This window comes from Anolis carolinensis, chromosome 1 (genome assembly GCF_035594765.1).
Source record: "Anolis carolinensis isolate JA03-04 chromosome 1, rAnoCar3.1.pri, whole genome shotgun sequence".
Taxonomy (NCBI): domain Eukaryota; kingdom Metazoa; phylum Chordata; class Lepidosauria; order Squamata; family Dactyloidae; genus Anolis; species Anolis carolinensis.
Genome location: NC_085841.1, coordinates 240,628,987 through 240,653,160, shown reverse-complemented (window position 1 = coordinate 240,653,160; position 24,174 = coordinate 240,628,987). Strand labels below are relative to the sequence as shown.

Below are 24,174 nucleotides of genomic sequence, written 5' to 3'. Positions count from 1 at the left end.
TCCAAACCTTGTTCTTTTCCACAACTGTGATGTCTAGTGTGTTGTGTTCCAGAACTTTGTCAGTCTGGATTGGGAAGTCCCACAGTATCTTTGCGTGTTCATTTTCCATGACCTTTGCTGGTTTGTGATCCCACCAGTTCTTTGCTGCTGGGAGGTGGTACTTGAGGCATAAGTTCCAATGGATCATTTGGGCCACACAAATAATAATTATTATTATTATAGCTGGTTGGTAACTTGGGGACTGCCTGTATATGCAGAGTAGATGCCAAGGATGGGTGAATATTTCAAGAGTGGCAGGGCGAAGTGTGTGCTCCTCCTTGTCCCCAGTTGGGTCCGTGTCAAGTGGACGCTGTGGGCGTCGTGGGAGGGCTGCGGGTACGCGGGTAGGAGCCCCCCCCCTTTCTCTAGGGCTGGGGCTGGCTGTCTCCCTGGCTGTGCCGCGTGGGGAGCGGGTGCTAGGGTGCCCCCCTTTCCCTTTCCTTCTCTCTCTCTCTGGGTGTGCGGTTGGCACAGGCTTGGCGGCCCCTCCTTTCCCCGCCTGCCAGGCCCCGGGGCTCCTGCGCGGACGTGTCGGGACTCGGGCTTGGGGCGCGGGCGCGGCGGGTGCTCGCTGCGCGTGGACGGCGCTCGCCTTCCTCCTCTCCAGAGAGGAACCAGGAGGAGGAGGAAGGAGCACAAGAAGCCCTTCGGGACCCCCTCTGAGCCCGGCCTGACCTCCTCTTGCCAGCCCCGCACTTCCCTTACCCACCCCACTCAGAACCAAGGCGCTAGCGTGGAGCAGTCAAAAGTTGTAGCGAGAAGAGGGTGTGTACCTAGATAGGGAGCGGCGGAGGTGGTGGGGGGGGGGAGGGGGGAGCGCTCATTGCCAGCCTCCTTCTTCCTCTCCTCGCCTTGCCTCGCTCTCAGATGGGGGGCAGAGGAGGAGCAGGACCTGTCCGCACGCCGCGCCGAAGAGAAGACAACCCCGCGCTGGTGCCGCCTTCGCCAACCTGCCCCGCGCCTCCACGCCTGACCCACTGAAGGAAGGATATATTGGGGTGGAAAGCAGAGCAGAAAGCAGGCCCGGGGTGTAGAGTTCGGACTCGCAGGTTGTTGCAAAGAGTTCTATCCCTCGCCATGGCTAAGAAACCAGGCAAAGGCATGAGGTCCTCCAAGAGCAGGAGAACGGGGCAAGAGTAGGCAGCCCAGGAGAGACAGCCCACTCACTCCATCCTCGCCCAGTTTGCCCTCGCATCCAACCAGCTGCTGGGAGAGAGGAAACTTCGAGCAGAGCATCCAAAGATGGGACATCATCCGCTGCTTCTCTGGCTCGGTCCCCTGCTTCTTCTCAGCCTTTGGGGCCAAAGGTAAGGCAACCCCGCTCCTTCCCTTGCCTCCTTGGGCTTTGGTTTCTTTCCAGTTAGCCTCCAACAGATTACAGTAGAGTCTCACTTATCCAAACTAAACGGGTCGGCAGAAGCTTGGATAAGCGAATATCTTGGATAATGAGGGATTAAGGAAACGCCTATTAAACATCAAATTAGGTTATGATTTTACAAAACATCTTTTACAAGAAATTGACAAAAAAGCAGTTCAATACACAGTGATGTTATGTTGTAATTACTGTATTTACGAATTTAGCACCAAAATATCACGATATATTGAAAACATTGACTACAAAAATGGCTTGGATAATCCAGAAGCTTGGATAAGCGAGGCTTGGATAAGTAAGAGTCTACTGTATTTCCCAATCCTGTCCTCTTTGTGGATGGGCAACGCTGTACCATGCTTTGACCCGCGCCGCATAAGAGCCCCTGATGGCGCAGTGGATTAAACCCTTGTGCTGGCAGGACTGCTGATTGACAGGTCAGCGGCTCGAATCCGGGAGAGCAGGTGAGCTCCCTCTGTCAGCTCCAGCTCCTCATGCGGGGACATGAGAGAAGCCTCCCACAAGGATGGCCAAACATCAAAAACAACCTGAGCGTGCCCTGGGCAACGTCCTTGCAGACGGCCAATTCTCTCACACCAGAAGCGACTTGCAGTTTCTCAAGTCGCTCCTGACACGATAAAAGAAAAACCCCGCGCCGCCGCGAAGGGAGATCCATGGCTCGTTTCCCCTCAAAGACCCCAAGGCCTCGGAGGGGATCTCCCTTGGGAGCCGCTTCGATAATGACAACTCTCCGAGGAACGCCGTGTCGGAGCGGATTGGCCTCTTTCCCGAGCGGCTCCTCGGGTCCTCGGGATGATTGGTGTCCCCCTCCCCCCTTCCTTCCCCAGAGCCCGACCTAATCCTGGCTGTCATCTCCCTCCGCACTTCGTTCTCGCGCCCCATCCGCAATCGTGAAATTCTCGCCAAGGGGCAATCGCTTTGACATGAAAGCGTTTGTTTTGGGGGCGGGGGGGGGGGGGGAGCGCTTCCATTCGTCAGTGTCAGTTTCTGAGCGAGCTCAGCAGCGAATGTGCCCGAGCCGAGTCGGGAGGCAGAAATGGTGTTAAAGAGGGAACGGGGAGATCGGGCTCAGGGGAGGGAGGCTGTGCTCCGACTTGCCAGTTAGGTAATTCCCCTCGCAGAGCTGGGCACTGAACCCAAACCCCACTTTCATGGACACAGCACATTTCACATTGCTTTTCCCCTTTGGGGCAAGGTTGGCGTGGACCCCTGTCAATGCAAAAACAAAAATCGAAGTGGTTGGAGACAGTTGGTAACTCTTTTCACGACGGGTTGCTGTGAATTTTCCGGGCCATGTTCCAGAAGCATTCTCTCCTGACGTTTCGCCCACATCTATGGCACTCAGCCTCAGAGGTTATGAGGTTTGTTGGAAAGTAAGCAAGGAAGGAATATATATATATATATATATACAGTAGAGTCTCACTTATCCAACACTCGCTTATCCAACGTTCTGGATTATCCAACGCATTTTTGTAGTCAAAGTTTTCAATATATCGTGATATTTTGGTGCTAAATTCGTAAATACAGTAATTACTACTTAGCATTACTGTGTATTGAACTACTTTTTCTGTCAAATTTGTTGTCTAACATGATGTTTTGGTGCTTAATTTGTAAAATCATAAACTAATTTGATGTTTAATAGGCTTTTCCTTAATGCCTCCTTATTATCCAACATATTCGCTTATCCAACGTTCTGCTGGCCCGTTTATGTTGGATAAATGAGACTCTACTGTATATATATATATATATCTGTGGAAGGTCCAGGGTGGGAGAAAGAACTCTTGTCTGTTGGAGGCAAGTGTGAATGTTGCAATTAATCACCTTGATTAGCATTGAAAAGCCTAGCAGCTTCAAAGCCTGGTTGATTCCTGCCTGGGGCAATCCTTTGTTGGGAGGTGTTAGCTAACCCTGATTGTTTCATGTCTGGAATTCCCCTGTTTTCAGTGAGTTGTTCTTTATTTACTATCCTGATTTTAGCGTTTTTTTTATAATACTGGTAGCCAGATTACCCTGTTTCTCGTAAAATAAGACATCCCCAGAAAATAAGACCTAGTGGAGGTTTTGCTGAATTACTAAATATTAGGCCTCCCCCGAAAGTAAGACCTAGAAAAGTTTTTGTTTGGAAGCATGCCCTTCGAACAGAACACCAGAGCATGCAGGATCAGTAAATGTACATACCATAGATTGTTGTACATAGAAATAATGGTAATAACAAGAAATTTTTGATAGGATTCACAGTGTGTCTGGTTATGCTGGTTTGTGATAACTACTGTACAGTACATAATAAATGTTCAATTTTTTTTTGTTCAACAATAAATGTGAATTCTTCTTCATGGAAAAATAAGACATCCCCTGAAAATAAGACCTAGCACATCTTTGGGAGTAAAAATTAATATAAGACACTGTCTTATTTTTGGGGAAACACAGTATGTTCATTTTCTACTTAGGGACTATCAAATGCAGCATTGTCCAAACACGAATCAAGGAACACGAAAGGCACTGCAAACTATCCCAACCAGAGAAGTCAGCCATGGCAGAGCACTTGATGAACCAACCTGGACACAGCATATTATTTGAGAACACAGAAATGCTGGACCACTCATGTCAGACTACACAGTCTGAAATCCACAAGCATGTGGACATTTTCAACAGAAAGAAGGAAACCATGAAAATAAACAAAAGCTGGCTACCAGTATTTTAAAAAACTCTAAAATCAGGACATTAAATAAAAAACAACACTCTGAAAACAGGGGAACTCCAGACATGAAACAATTAGGGCCAGCTAACACCTCTTAACAAAGGATTCACCCAGGCAGGAAGAAGCCAGGCTTTCAAGCTACAACACTTTTCAGTGCTAATCAAGGCGATTAACTGCAACATTTGCACTTGCCTTCAACAGACAAGAATTCTTACTCCCACCCTGAACCTTCCACAGATATATAAACCCCACTTGTCTAGTTTCCAACAGACCCCACAACCTCTGAAAATGCCTGCCATAGATGTGGGAGAAATGTCAGGAGGGAATGCTTCTGGAACATCGCCATACAGCCCAGAAAACTCACAGCAACCCAGTGATTCCAGCCATGAGAACCTTCAACAACACATTGAACATCTCACATTGTTTTCCCCTTTGGGAAAAGGTTGGTGTGGACTCTATCAATGCAAAAACAAACATGGAAGTTGTTGGAGACAGTGGGTAACTCTTTTCATGCTGTTTTAGTCACTGAACTCATCCATTTCAAGCAACAATGAGTGCTAACAAGTTTTGTATGAATACATGATGAATAGAACTGCAGCCTATAGAAGCTTGTGCTAAATAAATCATGTTAGGAAGAGCTCCTTTACTGTAAGAGCTGTTCAGCGGTGGAATGTACTGTATTGTGCAGCTTGGGGTGGACTTTAAAAGAGGTCTTTAAAAAGATGATACATCAGGAGATAATTCTGGAACGTCAGGAGAGAATGCTTTTGGAACATGACCATCCAGCCCAGAAAACTCATAGCAACCAATGATTACGGCCATGAAGGCCTTTGATAAAAATAGATGATAGATGGGCATCTTTCTGAAGTGTTTTAGTTGTGTATTTGCAGGAGATGGGATTAAATGGCTCTTGTGATCCCTCCAACTTTTTAGTATTCTTAAAGTGCCATTCTATTGATTGTTTATTGTGACAACTCACCTCAATCCCACAGAAACCCATACATTTGAGAGAGACCAAACAACCTGTCCCTGTTTTCTCAAAGAAGGGGTTTCTCTTTCATAAAGGGATGATCCTTCTGATGCATAGGAATGTATGGACATTGCAGTAGCTTCCCAAACCTATGGCACTAAATGACATTCATATACGGCTTTCTGCAGTGGTTTAGCTAGGATTGTCCTGCTCTGTAACTTCTTTGGTGGTATTCAGTTTCAAGGCTAACCTGTGAAGACACTTTCATATTTTTAGATTAGGCAATCAGAGGTTATTGGATCTTTCTGCAGCCCCAAGAGTTCAACTAGGGTTTTACTGCAACCACCCAGTTTAAACATTCTGTGAGAAAACCCTGCAGAACCAACTCACCTTATCTGATCAGACTTTAGGCCCAGGTTGGAGCACTGGGTTTGGGCAAAGAGGCATGAGGTTCAGATGCCCTGATCACTCCTTGTCTCTTGGGTGGCTTTGAGGTACTCTCCCAAGTTGCTTTCTCCTTTACCTTCTTTTTTTAGCAGTGGTTCTCAACCTGTGGGTCCCCAGGTGTTTTTGCCTACAACTCCCAGAAATCCCAGCCAATTTACCAGCTGTTAGGATTTCTGGGAGTTGAAGGCCAAAACATCTGGGGACCCACAGGATGAGAACCTCTGTTTTATAGGTTTGTATTGAGACACAATACAGACTCGAGTTCCTTGAGCCCTTGGGAATGGGATGGGGTAAGAAGCCAAGGAAATGAGTAAATAAGTGCACACATTAATAAATAAATAAGTTTGTGGCATTACAAACTAAAATGCATTGATCTCAAAAAGTTTTCAGGGCTGAAGTTACCAGTATAGTGAAAATCTATGCTTGGGATGGAGGGAAAGAAACTCTGAATAAGGATGCAGCCACTAGTTTCTATCCAAGGCATAATATATGGCTCATATTCAAAGCATCCTGACCGGAGAGATGAGCGTATTTCCACTTTGGGGTCAGGTGGAAGAATGGGATTGCTCATGTTTGCTTTGAAGTTATACTTTTTAGGCATTCTGAAATAAGCAAACACTTCCTTCCCTCTCCATGACTCCTTGTTTTTAAAATAGGGTGTAGGGTGTTTGCTTTATGTTGCTGAAATGCTTAGCAATTGGAAATATTTCTCTTTTTTAAAAGAGGGGACAGAGGAGAAATGCATTAATCTATCACTCATCATTGTGTTGGAAAAGGCTTGGGGATGCTTGCATGAAAGGCATGGGCCACGGCATGCAGAGAGCATTCTCATGAGGAAGAAACACTGCTCCATTCCAAGCTGCCTAGTTATGAAAGACATACAATGTCTTAATCATTTTTTTTCTTCTTCCAAGGGCAGGTCCCTTCCTTGAGGGCTAGAAGCCAATCACTGCCAAAGAGCAGACACACCTCCCCTTTTGAATGGGGCCTGGCTGCTTTGGAGCTCTAAGGGAGTCTCGGGTTTGGCATGGACTTGAGTCTTAGTTCCTGGGAGCCCTTGGGTCTGTCCCCTGTGGAGAAAAATGTAAAGTAACAGTCTCTTTCACCCCTTGATGTGGGTGCAAGTTATTAGTAATCTCTTGGAGTAGGTTTTGAGGGAAATGAGTGCTTCCTAACACCTTGGGTTACATATGCCTCCAGGCTTCCTTAGAGAGCCAGCCTGTGTGTGGGGTTTCCTGTTTCTAGGATAAGAATGGGCATCCCAGCACCATCCAAGCACGTGCGACTATACCTCCCATTCTTCCTGACCATAGGGAGCTGTAGTCCTAGGATTACAGGTGTTGCATTGGGTTATGATGCTAAATTTTAGTCCTTGCCAGAAGGGGAAAATACTCTGCCTTTAATTTGCTGTTCGTTATTAATTTATGGTGACTCTTTGAATGAGAGACCTCCAAGAGCCCCCATCATCACCCTGCTCTGTTCAAGTTTCCAAACTCAAAGCCATGACTTTCTTTGCTCAATTAATCCTTCCTTTAATGTGGTCACTTTTCCTATTGCCTTCCACTTACCTAACATTATTGTCTTTTACAATGATATGGCCGAAGTACAATAGCTACACTTTAGTCACGGTGACTTCTAGGGAGACTTCTGGGCTTTTTGTGCTCTAGGACCCATTTGCTGGTCTTTTTTTTTTTTAGTAACCCATCGGGTCTATAGAAGTCTTTTCCAGCACCACATTTCAAATTGGGATTCCTAATCAAGGTGCTGTAGCTAATGGCATAATTTAAATATACAAGTGACCAACATCATCACAATGGGATTTATATACTTAATAAGGAGAGGCGGTGATGCCTAGAATGCAATTATTTCTTTCTCTGAGAGCTGGAGTGCAAAGTCCTGCTCCTCACTCCCCTAGCTACCAGTTGATGAGTCCATACCGAGGTTATGTAGAAAGTACAGTATGGGCCCCATATCTATGAGACAAGTTTCTATGGCCGACCTCCACAACCTGTGGCCCTCTAGGTGTCTTAGACTTTAGCTCCCAGGATTCCTGACCATTGGACTAGCTGCCTGTGACTTCTGGGAGTTGGAGTCCCAAGAACCTGGAGGGCCACAGTTTGTGCAGGCCAGATCTATGGTTACATTTATCCACATCTGAAAAATATGTCCTTTCTAGGCATTTTCTTGGTCCTCAAACGTGACTCTATGGTATGCTTGGTCCAAAAGTTCTTTTCAATTGGATTCACTATTGCATATTCACACAAAAATTCAGAAATGTGTGACCCGTGGATACAAGAGTTGTACCGTATAAACAAACAGGTATGTTAGTCTGGGACTCTGAAAACAGATGGCCTCACATAGCCGCCTATTTTGAATGGTGATCCTCCTCCCCTCTCCTTTTTCACGGGTGAGGAATGATAGGATCTGCAGGCCCACAACCTAGGACTAGTGACATGTTGTCCACCTCACTATCACATAATGATCAATGGAAACTCAGCACGGACCATCCTTGCCTGATTTAAAGATGCTGTGAGACGGCTGAGAGGAGACATGATAGCCATGTACAAATATGTGAGGGGAAGTAATAGGGAAGAAGGAGCAAGCTTGTTTTCTGCTGCCCTGCAGACTAGGACGTGAAACAATGGCTTCAAACAACAGGAAAGGAGATTCCACCTGAACATAAGGAAGAATTTTCTCACTGTGAGAGCTGTTCGGCAGTAGAACTCTCTCCCCTGACTGTGGTGGAGGCTCCTTCTTTGGAGGCTTTTAAGCAGAGGCTGGATGGCCATCTGTCGGGGGTGCTTTGAATGCGATTTCCTGCTTCTTGGCAGGGGATTGGACTGGATGGCCCATGAGATCTCTTCCAACTCTACTATTCTATGATTCTATGATAGGATCTATTTCCTCTATTGAAGCTTACTGCATGTCTACTGAAGTCAGAGAAAAGTTGAGAAATCTCACATGAAAGCTAGAAACAGTAATCAAGTTTGAGAATTTATACATAACATGTTTATTTAATTTTTAAAGACATTCAGATGAAGGTGAAGGAAAGGAACCTCTGCCGAGAGCTTGAGACTATTGGAAAGTTGCTAGCTCTTGTACCCGCAGGTAGTCAAAGCAGATGGTCTCAAATAAAAGTCTGATTTTACTTGATAACTTTGGATCAAGGATAACATTTCTCCTGAATCCAATGGAAACTGAAGGGAAGCCATCTGAAGAAGTGAGAGGTTCCCACTTTGTACATCTTATCATTATGAGCTGTCATTAGCTATTGTATTCTCCCACAAAACATGTGCTTTAAGGCTAAGGAAAGGCTAATAATATATATTCCTCCTAGTTTGCCTTGTTTTCTTTTTAACAGATCTGTTTCTGGGTTGGTTCTCCCACACACCCCTACCTCTTCAATATAATTTATTACCATTGGAACTTGTATTAATTAAAGCAGCAGCAACCACAGCCTGTGACCTGCGGGCCTTTCAGCGTGAAATCATGTTTCAACTCATTTGATGCTATGGTATAGAGTGTGTGCATGTGTTGGGACTGGGGGAGTGCAGATCAATCAAATTCAAAGAACAGGCATGGTAAGCTGTCATTGGCATGGTAAGCTGTCATTTTGGACCTCTCATCCTTCCTCTCTCTAAATCTTGTTGGTCTTTTTAAATCCCCACAGTCTTATATTTTAGGGGCAGGGAATAACATGAGTACAGACAGGAAGCTAGAAGGAGAGATGTTAAGAAGATGTTATTAGGCTCCTTTCATCGGGGTATTTTAATCTAATGATTTTATCTTATATTGCTGCTATAGCCCCCCCCCCACCTTTGAAGTTGACGGATTTTCATTGGTGGTTGTTTGATATTATTACTATTATATAAACCTTTGTTTTAACTTCTGTTTTATCATCTCCTTGTGTTTTAAACTGTGTATATTGTTTAATGTATTTGTGTTTTAAACTGTGTATATTGTTTAATGCTGTTACTTTTGTAACATTGTGAGCCGCCCCGAGTCCCCACGGGGAGATGGTGGCGGGGTATAAATAAAGTTTTATTATTATATTATTATTAAGAAAAACTTGTTCTAGCCGAGAGAATCCATATCCAGAGATTCTAGTATTGATGGGCGGTGGGGGAAGTGTCCTGGAATCAACCTCCAATGGATAGCAAGAGCACACAGTAATTTGGGCAAGCAAGTTGTCATGATATCCGTGTTTGTGGGTTATATGAGAGGCAAGATTTGAGGGAGAGCCATTTCATGCAGCTAGGATGGCACAAGAGACCTGTCTATAAAATAGGATGAATGAAACTAGCTGGAATTATTTTCTAAACCTGACAGACATTAAAAGGGTTGTGCACAGTGTAGAGACAGTGTAGTGGTTGGTTCTCAAAATTCAGTCCAACCACCAGTACTTGTCCCAGGTCACTGGAATAGGTTTTGTTGAACAGAGACAGCCTGAAGTTTCTGCTTGGGAACCTTCATCATGTTCTGGCTGGGAAAGAGACAACTTAGTATATTTATCTTGAGATGAATTTGCAAGTGTTCCAGATTAAAGTCTGGAAAGATGTATTTGAGATGTATGATCACACATACATAGAAGAATATCAAGATTCAATAGCATGCAAGCAAACTCTGTGTATGTGTGTGTATGTAAATTGATTACATACATGCATGTACATGGCTTGATGTGTTTCTGCTTAAAGAAATATTACACATTTATATGGGAAAGGCAGTGCAATGAAAGTTTCTATATTTGTGTATTTAATTAATGAGAGTCTAAAGGTAAAGGTTTTTCCCTGACATTAAGTCTAGTCGTGTCTGATTCTGGGGGTTGGTGCTCATCTCCATTTTTAAGCCAAAGAGCTGGCATTGTCCGTAGAAGCCTACAAGGTCATGTGGCTAGTATGACTACATAGAGCGCCATTACCTTCCCACCCTATGGATCTAATCATATTTGCATGTTTTCGAACTGCTAGGTTGGCAGAAGCTGGGGCTAACAGTGGGAGCTCACCCCACTCCCTGGATTCAAACCACCAACCTTTTGATCAGCAAGGAGTATGAAAAAGGTGTGCAAAAACGCAGATAGAATTATTGCAATGCAGGTATGAAAAACAACATGAACCATGTAGCATTCCATTTCTTAATCTTTGCAATAATCACATTTTATGGAGATGCCTCTGTGTGGGTTTATAATGCCTCACATCATATTCTGAGTTTTTGTAACAGATGAAGCTGCCAACTCCAAATTTGTGTTGGTTAGGCTCTGTTGGATAAGCATTTTACCTTGGGGTAAGGAGTGAGCCGGAAAAAACATGAAAAATAATGTTTAATTTAATGGAGTAATTTCTTCTGCCATTTCTTCTGAGTTACATCCTGCTCCCATTCTTTGCAATGAGAACAAGTTGCCAAGTTTTCAGTGCCTGCTGTAGTTGTCTCTTTAAACATCCCCAGACCCCCCCCCCCCTTTGAATGTAATTGGACTCTCCCATTATCCATCACAATTGATTGTGATGGCTAGGGCTGCTGGATTGCAATCCAGGATGGCCACACTTCACTTACACCCAATATGCAGCATTATCACCTGCAGAACCACAGAACAAGCTGTGGTAAAAACACACAAGATCTGACAAAGCTGTGGTGGTATTATTTTCTTATCCAGCACAATCCCAGCATTAGAAGTATAGTATATGGAAGAGAATCATGAAGCTCTCCAGATGTAGTTTGTCTTCTATTCACAGCAGGCATAACCAGCACAAACAATGATGAGGAATGCTGGGAATTGCAGTCCAACACTGCCTGGAGAATGATGCATCATCATCATCATCATCATTATTATCATTATTTCTTACCTGACTCTTTTCATGTTTCAAAGCGGGTTACAGCATAGCTAAAACACACAGAATCATCATAAACGTTATATTAAATACACATATTAGCATGTATTTCTGCAAACTAAATATATTAAAATGAACAGAACAAGGATTAAAATATAATGAACACAATATGTGAATTTAAAATTCACGATTAAAACTAACTGGGTGTTACTTATATCAGGGTGCTAGTGATAACGGTGCTCCATGCAGTCATGCCGGCCACATGACTTTGGAGGTGTCTATGGACAACGCTGGCTCTTCGGCTTAGAAATGGAGATGAGCACCAACCCCAGAGTCGGGCACATCAGGGGAAAACCTTTACCTTTATCTTTACTGATATAGTACTTGTATCAGGGACTGAAGACAGCCAGTATGTTACCTTCATGTCCCTATTGTCCTATTCCCTCCACCATCATTACTGAGAGAATTTCATTAACGTGATCTGTGTGGAGCTGTAAAACAATGATGGGTGGTTATAGTTGTTTGAGACCTAGTGGTTAGAGCAGTGGTTCTCAACCTGGGGTTCCCAGATGTTTTTGGCCATCAACACCAAGAAATCTTAACAGCTGGTAAACTGGCTGGGATTTCTGGAAGCTGTAGGCCAAAATACCTGGGGACCCCAGGTTGAGAACCACTGGGTTAGAGAATGGTAAGTTAACCCTGTGCATTGCAAAATTATTTTTGAGTGTACCCATACAGGGGCACTTCTTAGCTTTATTCCTAAACAGAAAGAACTACTAAATAGGAAGTCGTTGTTGTTATTGTTGTTGTGTGTCTTCAAGTCATTTCTGAATTACAGAAACCCCCGTGCTAACCCTATCAGTTTTCTTGACAAGATTTGTTCAGATTTGTTTGGTTTTGGGCTTTCTCTGGGGCTGAAATAATGTGATTTGCTCAAGATCATCCAGTGGCAGAGTGAAGATTTGAACCCTGGCCATCAGACCACTATGCCACACTGGTCCTTCTCTATTAATAATTAAGTCTAGAATTACAAGAGAGTAGCTACTCCTGAAGGAGCCTCCGGTGGCACAATGGGTTAAATCCTTATGCCGGCAGGACTGCTGACTGACAGGTCAGTGGTTCGAATCCAGGGAGAGCGGGATGAGCTCCCTCTATCAGCTCTAGCTCCCTGTGCGGGCACACTAGAGAAGCTTCCCACAAGGATGGTAAAAACATCAAACATCCGGGTGTCCCCTGAGCAATGTCCTTGCAGATGGCCAGTTCTCTCACGCCAGAAGCAACTTGCAGATTCTCAAGTTGCTCCTGACACGACAAAAAAAGTTACACTTGCAAAAACACAAATTACTCTTTTACACTTTGCATAGAAAGAGAACATGTCTGTCTTTCTTTTAAACAAATCAGTAAGTGATATTTGTGTACATAGCATTACTGATGCCCCGTAATCAGATTTCAGCATTTTATCTGGGTGTGTTGAAGTGGCACATTGAGATTGGCAGCCACACTTCAGTTTTATAAGTGATAAGGGTGGAGGTAATTTTGTGTGTGGTCCCTGGAGTAGCTTGGAGGCAGCCATTTACCTTACATGTTTCTTGGCAGCTCGGTTTGAAATCTTCTTAACTTAACTGAAGTGCCCTGGATTAACAATATGCTGAGCAAAAGAATGAGTTAGTTGAGCACATTTGGAACTCTGAGGGCCCTTCCACACAGCCATATAACCCAGAATATCAAGACAGAAAATCCCACAATATGCACTTTGAACTGGGTTATCTGAGTTCACACTGCCATATATCCCAGTTCAAAGCAGAAAATGTGGGATTTTATTCAGCTGTGTGGAAGGGGTACTCTCACAAAATTATTGCTGGGGTGGAGGGCTTGCTTTTTCATGAAATGTCTGCCACAGCGAGTAGCATATATCATCCACTGCTGAAAAAATAAAACGTGGAGACTAAAAAAAAAAATGCCCAAGAACCTAAGTCCAAGGCACAGGAGCCCTCTGGGTTCTGAAACACATAAATAGTTTGTTTGTTTAGTTTTTTTTATCCCACACCCAGTTTACAGAAGTGATGAGATTCACAGACAAGTGACATGGCCAAAAAAAGACAGAAGCACAGTCTGATTCCCAAATGAAGAATCACACAGTTACCCCCATAAGTCAATTTCATAGAAGGCAAAGGGAAGATATTCGGTGTAGCACACATGTACAAAATACACATCCCTAGTAAAACACACACCACATACAATACCCACTCCTCAGGAAACAATGGCCCCATCTACACTGCCATATAACATAGTTTCAGTATGTAGTTTCACTGCATGCAACTGCATTATATGGCAATACAGACTCATAATCCAGCCCAATGCAGTTAAATGCATTAAATGTAGATGGTTGGATTGCTGGCCTGAAGGTTGCCATTTCAAATCTGGTGAGAGCGCGGATGAGCTCCCTCTGTCAGCTCCAGCTTCATGTGGGGACGAGAGAAACTTCCCACAAGGATGGTAATATATCAAACATCCAAGAATCCCCTGGGCAACATCCTTGCAGACGGCCAATTCTCTCACACCATAAACAACTTCTCAAGTCGCTCCTGACACAAAAAATATGCAGTTAAATTGCATTCTGAAACTGCATTAATGGCAGTGTAGATGGGGCCAGTCATAAAAATATACCCGATAAACATATGCAAGTAAAACCATTTAAACTGATCAGTTAGCGCTTAAGATCACTTCCTACCAACTTTCCAGCACCCTTTTCTTCATTTTCCCAGGTGAACTGGAACTGAAGCCCCACACCTTCTTACTTTATTATCTAAGAATGCCTCCAAGCTCGCATGCAGCTCAGAGGCATTTTTGGATAGAAGATAGTACAGCTGGTGCTTTCTTTCATAGCATAACTTATCCACAAACACCTGTTAATTCTTTTAAATTCCAACAATATTCAGAGGAGAGCTTGAAGACAAGGTATTCCCATGGGCTCTATGGGGGGCGGGTTGTCCCAGAACTTACTTACTCTCTCTCTCTCTCTCTCTCTCTCTCTCTATATATATATATATATATATATATATACATACATATACACACACACACACAAACACACGCACACACACTGTTTAGGGTTAATGTTAAAAATTGCCAACCAAATACTAAACTTTTCTGTCTCATAGAACTACTGTATTTCAGCTCAGATCACTGATAGATCAACAAGACCAGGGATGCTTTACCTGTACATTCAAGATTACATTGAAAAAGCAATTAAAAGGCAGGCAAGGAGAAGTTGTTTCATAGAACTGAAGGTGTTCAGATAAAGATTTTAAAATAACAGAGCACTTCTGTGTTTTAATTAACCTAGCTGACTGTACATAGGCTTGTGCAGGATTGTTATGCCAGCAGCATGTTCGTATAACATGGGTGGGGAGGGTGGAGGCCGCCTGAGGAAGGTGCATAATGGTTTCTCATCCATCAGAATGTAGCCCTCAGTGACATTTTATACCACTAGTTCTGAAAGATTCCTGTTCTCAGGCCCCTTCTACACTGTCATATAATCCAGGTTATCAAAGCAGATAATCCACATCTGCTTTGAACTGGATTATATGAGTCTACTGAGCTGCTGAACTTGCAGACTGAAAGTCCCAGGTTCAAACCCCGGGAGCGGCGGGAGCAGCCGCTATTAACTCCAGCTTCTGCCAACCTAGCAGTTTGAAAACATGCCAATGTGAGTAGATCAATAGGTACCGCCCTAGCAGGAAGGTAACGGCGCTCCATGCAGTCATGCCGGCCACATGACCTTGGAGGTGTCTACGGACAACACCGGCTCTTCGGCTTAGAAATGGAGATGAGCACCAACCCCCAGTGTCAGACATGACTGGACTTAGCATCAGGGGAAACCTTTACCTTTACCTTTATATGAGTCTACACTGCCATATAATCAAGATCAGGGAATATTGAGGAGTCAGGGGACTGCCCCTACATCATGCAAGACACTGGCAGTATAGAAACTAGAGATGGGAGCAATATTCTCACTTCCTACTTTTGCAGGGAGAATTGGGGGGAAGAAGGTGTAAATCTGCCAACACAAAGTTGGTAGAGCCAGTATGGGAAAGTGGATTGAGCACTGGAGCATGCTTCCGGACACCAGGGTGTGATTCCCTGCTTGGACAAGGAAACCCATTGAGTGACCTTGGGCGAGTCACATACTCTCACCCCTAGAAAACTTTGAGATAGGCTTGCTTTAGAGTCACCATATTGGGAAATAACTTGAAAGCACACTAATAACAAATGAGAATTTTTGATTCAACTCCACAGTCTGGAGGCTGAGGACATTGCTGAGTTCCTGTGCACAGCTTGCAGCTGTTATTAGCGTAGGAGAGCTGCAACTTGATCAGCTGCTATATGGGCCCACTGTGGGTGCATGAGAGAGCCAAAGCTGGTGGACAACGTGAGATGGGACAATCTTCCCCTGCCACACAATCTCAAACTGCCCGACCTTTGGAAAGAAGAACATAATAATTTCAGCTTCCAGTTTCAAGAGATACTATATGTTAAAAAGCAAACATATGCACCAAGGCATCCAACGTTTAAGAACATTTCTTGGTGAAATACTTCAACTGAAGACCAATTCAATTATCTTACCTCTGGTGAGGGGAACTTAGAAAAAAGGCACTGGGGACAAAAACAGCTTATCCGCAGAATGCACTTGAAAATGTGAACAGATCGGCAACACTTTTTTGCCTAGAAAACTTGCAGTGGGAGTCCACATATGAACATCCGACAGCAACTCCCATTCCACTCCTAAAACTTCAGTGGCCAGGACAGAACACCCAAAGAGATGAGTAAGCTTTTGGTTAACCTTTGATTGCAACTCTATCCATATCAATGCTAAATCATAGGCAGCAACCAAAGGTGAACCAAAATTAGAATCCTTTCACACCACACCATCATAATACTATGACTCCACTTTACCTGCCATCATTCCATTCCATGGAATCCTGGGATTTGCACTTTAGAGAGCTGCTTTGGCGCCTCTGACCAAACTGCAAGCCCGTGATCCATAGGATGTACTCATTGCAGTTAAAGGGAATCGTAATGCTGCCCTCCATATCCACAGATTCTGTATCCACAGAGGGCCCTTCCACACAGCCATATAACCCAGAATATCTAGGCAGATAATCCACGGTATCTGCTTTAAATTGGAGTATCAGAGTCCACACTGCCATATATTCCAGTCCAATGTAGATTGTATACAGCTGTGTGTAAGGGGCCAGAGTCAACCATTCACAGCTTAAATATATACATAAATTAACTTCACAAAACAAACCTTGATTTTGCCATTTTATATAAGGGATGCCATTTACTACACCTTTGAATAGAATAGCACTTGAGCATCCATAGATTTTGGTGTCATTAGGGGATCCTGGAACCGAATTCCAGCGGATATCAAGGGCCCACTGTAAGGGTCTAGTGTGAATGGACTGCAGTAATCAAGGTGGAAGCCAAACATCAGGACCAAAATAGTCTCAGGAATGGAGAGCTAATTGATTCAGTCAATCGGTACATAACTGTGTTAGGCAAAAGCCATTGCAAAGAGCTAAAGTTATTACCAAGCTCTATAGAGAATTAAAACATTTCAATTTATAGCTTAGTAATAACTTTGATTACTGTCTCTTGTAATTTTTTACCCTGAATGTTCTATATTTTTATAGCTCTTTGTCATAAAGAGCTACTTAAGAGAAGGAGTCAAGATCAAAGAAAATACAGGACCCAGTAATCAAAGAATACACCTTGGATCAGAAAGACGTTACTCAAACAAGACTCAACGGAAGAAAGAAAAACGTCATGACCAGCTTGTCTGAGTGGCATCAGTTCAGTACTGGAAAGCTCCTCAGTGAAAAGACAGCCACGGGCTGCTCTGGACACCACCACAGAGATGTTCACCTATTCATCCTTTTTTATCTTTAAATAGTTCTCATTAACTTGGCACCCCCTCCTGGTGGCCTAAACAAAAAACAACAACCTCCATCATCACCAGAACACACGTGCCAAGAGCCACATAAACTGGGGATGGTATGAGTTTTAGTTGAACATATTTTTAAGGTGGGTTGGCGCATATAAACTCCGTGTCTTGCCAGAACTGCTTTGTTATAATATTTGTTTCTTTCAGCACTCATTCACACCAACAGTTCATTCTATGATGGGAAGGTCCAGGTGTGCCACTTTAGATGGCCAAGTGCAACCAAAGACAGGGCTCTTGTACCTCTAATAACGGTAGACTATATAATTTTGGTAGGTTCAGCTAGTTATGCTAAGTTACTCACTTTCTCGGGGCTCATTCTCTCTGGACAAAAGTATTGGTAGAGTTGTAGCTGTATGTATTGATTAAAAAAGATCCATGCAGCATACCTGAATTATGGTATTTCTGATTAATTTCCAGCACAATATTTAACTTTTGGAGCAGTGGGGTTTTGGGGTTTGTTTGTTTGTTTTTTGGCTTATGGGACATTAAGTTTACCCAGCTTGATTTTGTAGCATAGTCATGTTTATACTATGAACCGCTTCATCAAATGGTCAGTGGCAGAAGGAGGTGGCGGTCTGCTTCGTCGCGAGGCAAGGGGAATCCGGCACCCCACACCTCGTATCGCCTGCCTCGTTGGGAGGGCAATCATATAGGGGGAACTGGAGTGTACGTGGTGTGGACGGCTTCCCCCCATAGATTGGGCAACACAGGAAGCCTCCTGTATTTCCAAGGCAGCAGAATTGCCACCAAATCTAGCTTTGTGTGATGGGGTCGTAAGACAAAGGCTTGGAGTAGCCTTACCAATAAGTCCATGGAAAAAATACATGACTGAATAGTCCATATGTGCTTAATTTTGTGGCAGACTGACAACCTGAAAAGAAAATAATGATTTTTGAAGCAGCTTTCTCAGTTTACTAATTTTGGGCTGTGTGTAAACAATTTAATTTTGGCCCAGGCTACCAGACAATAGCTGTGCCCTAGCCATGGCCTTTCACCAATTCCTTAAACAGCATTTTGAGTTACAGGCAAGAATACTTATCACCTTATCATGAATGGATTCACCTACAGTCACTGAACCTTTGGTTGCCATATAGCATCAAATCTCGGGTTTTCCATGAAGGGCAAAAAAACCCGGGACCAGAGAGCAGGTCCGCACACAGACCTGTTGGTCCTAGGATTTCTGCCTGTGACGTCCAGACTTGCCACTTCATTATGGGATTTCTGTCCAAAATTTTGGCTTTAAAAAAACTTTAAATGCGCAGGGGCGAATATGCGCATTGTTCGTACCAGTTTTGTTCCTGAGTTATACATATCTGTTCTTCATTGCTTTTATCCTGAAAATATGGGGAAAGTTAATTACATGGCAAAACCTTTGTTTGTGTGTCACACACTTCATTAAACGTATGGAGGATGAAGTTCCTCTTGCCAGGTAGTTTTCACCCTCTAGTCAACTGTTGCCATGTTTTTAGGATATGACCAATCAGAAACCGACATGTATAACTCGGGAACAAACCAGCATAGAAAATACTGTATTTTCCGAGTGTAAGGGCATGCAGAGATTCGAATATCCACATTTTCTGGCCAGAACCAGGATATTCCTGCAACTGAAAAGCTTGCATTTTTAGTACTTTGTAGCAATTCCTCCCATGTTTTCATGGGCGTTGTTTGGCCACCCACCATTTTGAATCAGGAACTCCTGAGATAAAGGTACTGTGTGAAAGACAGAGTCACATTTTGTAGAAAGAAAATATAGCATGATGCCAGGAAAAGTCCCATGTGGTGGAAGCTTCCCTCCCACACAACCATTAAATGCATCAGCGCCTAGTTTTCTATTGAAACTGACAACTTCAGCATCAGCCCTAATAGAATGGTGGCAGGGTGTGGGAAAATGCTCCATAGGAATCTGGATTTGTCACTCATGTTCTTATGCAACACATGCTCACCATCTTGCTATGCATTTGCCACATGGCTAGGAATGTGACCCACATTCCACTTGGGAGCTGCCACATGTATTAAGCAGAACCGCAGTGGTAATTTTGGTCAAACAAAAGTATACTGTAAGACAGACCCACATTTCTTGGGACTGTTGAATCATGCCAAATATACTTCGTTCATTATCTATAGTGGTCCCTATGTATCTTTTCTCCCTCTATCCTCTCTACCACCTTGAAATTGCAAACTCAGGCAGCCAGAAAATAAAACCCATTCAATAAACTGGATTTGCCTTGTTAGAACCTGAATTACATACTATTCAACATTTCACATATGAAAACCCGGACATGCATGTTCAAGATGGCAAACATTATTAAAGAGCAGAAAGAGACATGCTAGGAAGGCCTACAGCAGTTTGCTTTTACTTGAGCCTAGAGAGAAAGTCAGATCCTGCTCCTCTTCTTCTTCAACTGGGCTAGTAGAGTATAAACTATTTTTGCACTTCAAACTCAGTTTGTGACAATAGAAATACGCTGAGAACAAAGAAAGAATGAGAGAAAAACTTGTACATTTTAATGGCTGCTGAAAAGGTGGATTGACCAGGATGGTCCCACCAAATCAGGACAGTTTGAGGGTATAGAATTGTACTGTTCTGCCTGAATCAGATACTTTGTGTAGAGGAAAGGACAGATTGATAGACATTGTTTAAGTGAGACGCAATTCCCTGAGTGGGAGAACAGACTGATATGTATAGGTCAGAGTTTCTCAAACTGTGCTCCTCCAAATGTTTTGGACTTCAGCTCCCACAATTCCTAACAGCTGATAAAATGGCTGGGATTTCTGGAAGCTGAAGTCCAAAACATTTAGAGGAGCACAGCTTGGGAAACACTGGTATAGGTAGATGGGAAACCTGTGACCCAGCAGGAGTAGAGGATACAATTCATTGCTCTTCTGCCTTTGATCAAGAACTGTCATTAGTGAGTTACAACCACCTTTGCATCTCCCCTCAAATTGAGTCATTAGAGGCTCAGGAGTCCCTATTTTTAAAACCGCCAAAGGGAGCACTTTGCTGTGTAATTAAAGCCTTCTTGGTTATTAACCTGCGTCTCTCTTTCGCTCCCTCTCTGTTCACCTGGACTGGTTACTCACTAGTCTGTTTACAGATGGGGTGGATGCAGGAAGGCTGGGAATATCCAGGAACAGGAGCATTTGCTGGCTTTTTCTCTTTTATGAAGCATAGATAAAGATCCAAATCAAACCATGCAGCTGATTGCTGGGTGACTGTCAGTCAAAAAGGGCAGAGATTTAATTAGCACAAAAGGATCATTCCCACACAAGCAAATGTAGCTTTTAAAGCAAATGTCCAAAATGCAGATAGCAAAGATCATTTACAGTGAAAGTTTATGATTAATCACAAATTCTGATAATGTCAAACACTGGAAGTTAAGGGGATTGTTGAAAATTTCAAAGGTAGAGGTGAGAAAATTGGCATTTTCCAGAAGAACATTGCACGCAATGTTTGACATCGGTGAATGCTAGCATTGACAAGTAGGCAATAATCCACTGCTAATTTCAAATGTTCAGATATTCACCAAATACAGAAGGGACATGTTAATATCTATTTCTGATTCCAGTTCTGGATCTGTTTGGGGTTCTCACTGTTACTGCCTGTAAGTTCTGAAGAATACTGTTATGGAAGACTCTCTTCCAAGAATACTTATCAGAGTAAGTGTGTATCCACACTAGAGTGTTATAGCACTTTGATACCACTATTCTGGCCATACTGCCATCTTGCCTGTTTTATATATTGTATATATTACACCCATTCGTTGTAGAACCACTCAATGGAGCGATCTGCAATTGCTCTTACCAGGTATTTGTTTTAAAATTTTGGAATTTTAAACATTTTTGTTAATTGCTATTGTATTGGTTCTTGTATTTTGTATTATGTATATGTATTGAATGTTTTTATGATGTGTAAACCGCTCTGAGTCCTTATTGGAGATAGAGTGGTATATAAATAAAGTTTTGTTGTGTTGTTGCAATTGTCATTGCTCTATTCTATGGAATCCTAAAATTTTAATTTGGGTAGACAATTAACGTTCTGTACAGACACACATTAGGGCTCTACATTAGTAAATACTTCATATCTCAACAAACTCTAGAAGCTGGAGTCATAACAACTGAAGTGATCTCAAACTGCTGTCCACTGTGCAGTGTGGGTACACCATGTTTTAAAACAGAGCAGTGTAGCCTTATTATTTGAAATAAGGTCTTCGCTGTATATTTCAGGAGTGGACTACCGCAGTAAGGCAACACATTCAGTTTTTGCTTTTGCTTTCCCCTCAACTAATCCAATAAGAAAAATAATTGCAAATAAAAATGGAACATTACATAGGAATGTTACATTTGCTAAACAACTAAGTTTGTAACCTTATACTCACTGATCTATGAATAAGTTCTGTTGAAAAAGAGATTTTTTTCAAAGTAGGTTCATAGTGTAAAATTGTTTTCCTTTGGGCAGGTGAGGAGACTAATTAGACATTTTCTCCTGTTTATATCAAAGGTGGCCATATTGGAAACGGAGGTAATTTTCCTCTAAGTAAGACTGGCCCAAAGTGTTTCGTTCGTGTTTCTTCATTCTCATGGTACTAATACTCCATTCATGTTATCTTCCAAAGCAGCTGAAGGTATTGTAGGCCACCCAGAAGAAGAGATTTTAGCCACCCACAAGGTGAACTCTACTTTGCATTAAATGCAGATGTATATAATGACAGCCTGGTAGCACTTTTGGATGGGGAGAAGTTCTTTGGGAAAGAGGATGTGCTCCTCTTTCTATCTGTTAGTTCCCAAAGGCAAAATGCACTAAACTTTTCTTTTTATGTGGAGGGATTTACACTGAAAAACCTAGGAAAATGGAGATATACCTTTGAGGGGGCAATTTGCAGCAGAGAAATGGCAGAGGAGGAAGGAACTAAGGGCATTCTGCCCATATCCCATGTGCCGTCTCTCCTAAGTGACTTTTCCTCATCTATAAGCACATAAGTCAAAACATTGGTTCATTCACCCCAATGTTGCCATTTCTGACCTGCTGTAATACATCTTCCGTTCTTGCCTCACCTTAACAGTCCTATCAATCATTCCTGATTATCTCCCATCTAAGTATAAACCGGGCCCAATCAGTCTTAGTGTCCAATATCAGAAGAGATCAGTGTTTTCAGAGTGGCATCTCATTTTTGCCCAAATTCCCATACAATGTATACTTTCACCCTGAAGAGGCTGAGAGGAATGATCTTCTATTGGGTTATACAAGTGAAGAAAATAGAAATGAAAACAATTCTGGACAAGTTTTTGTATTCTAATAATTTGTCTTTTGAAGATAGAATGATTGGTTGTGATATTTTCTTGCATATGCTGTTCAGCTTTGGCAGTTTTGTGGATCAACAAGATAAGTACCATAATGCTTTTATTCCTATGTGGCTCACAGCCTGATGGCTGTACAGAGTGTTCTTCTTTGTGTCTTGGCCCCGCAATAGGGCTTTGGTACATTGGCATGTCATAGCAAACAAGAACCTTAAGAACAACCCTACATGCTGGCTCCAACTGCTCAATTGCTCTTGCTTTCAGCACGAAGAGCTAGCCAGTGGTTCTCAACCTGTGGGTACCCAGATGTTTTGGCCTTCAACTCCCAGAAATCCTAACTGGCTGGGATCTCTGGGAGTTGTAGGCCAAAAAACCTGGGGACCCACAGGTTGAGAACCACTGAGCTAGATAAACTACAGGCTTTGGTCAATGGCTGGTTTAGCATGATGTGGGAACCTAGCAGCAGTTTGCTCTCTACTTTGACTTTTCCCTAATAAGTAGAGAAACAGCCCTACAACATTGCTCTGGCATATTGGGAAACAAAATTTAGAGCTGGCTTCTGCTTAGTTCACAGGCCATATTAAACAATGCAGATACTCAAAAGAGTCTGATCTAATATGGGATGGGGACAAAGGGACATCTGAAGAATTAAATGAAATGCTATACTTCACCCATGTGCCTACTTCTGGCATGTGTCACACTGATTTTATTAGTAATGTGAATGTTCATTCTTACTAATATCAGAGGTTGTACTCCACTGCTTTCATATGCCTTCCAAAACTGAGGAACCTGAAAGATGGACCATTAGAATAATGATTTCACTGGAGGCAGCAGCCATTAGGCATCATAGGTTCTCAGTCATGTGTAAAAACAGATTTTACATAAACTGGATTTGGATATCCACTTTATGAAAAAGATGTTGCTATGGAGGCATGTGATGCATGCATTTTTGTGAACTAATCACCTGTTTTGTCTGCTTTAATTATAATGAATACAATTTTGGGACAAAGATAAGACAAAGCCATGCAGCAGCTCTCTGCTATGCAGAACACCTATACTAGGGACCTCATCACATTAAAGCTGGGATTCGCCATGCATTGTGGCGAATCCGGCAAGGCCTGGCGAGAGGAACCCGTCGCCCCGCAACCCACATTGCCTGCCTTCCCCCTCACCTCATCCCACAGGGAATGTGTTGCTGCCCGTCTCCCCCCCCCCCCCCCCCCCGCCATTGTTTCCTATGTTGCTGCTGCTACCTCCTGCAACACTTCGTGATTACTTGAAACAAAGTGGATCGACACTGTGTGATGGGATCCGGAAGGTTCTGTGCATCAAGTGAAGTCAAAGTGTCATAGAATGGACAATTTTGCTCATCTGATGAAGTCGAAAGAGGACTGTGCAAAATATATGTTAGATGACATAAAAATGAGCATTGAGGTTCCTCTTCAAAAAAGATATAATTTTATCTAGCATTTTGAATAATACAGGAAAATGTGTATTCCATGT

At 42.9% G+C, this 24,174-nt stretch overlaps 1 protein-coding gene across 1 annotated transcript in view; it reads left to right on the top strand.

Annotated features, from left to right (window-relative positions):
- Positions 1 to 617: 617 nt before the first annotated feature.
- Positions 618 to 24,174, top strand: part of wnt10a (Wnt family member 10A) — an 80,201-nt gene continuing 56,644 nt past the window's right edge. The window contains exon 1 of the mRNA XM_062967299.1: positions 618 to 1,346. Coding sequence (XP_062823369.1) covers positions 1,282 to 1,346 — 65 coding nt within the window. The 5' untranslated portion in view covers positions 618 to 1,281. The remainder of the gene's footprint in view (positions 1,347 to 24,174) is intronic.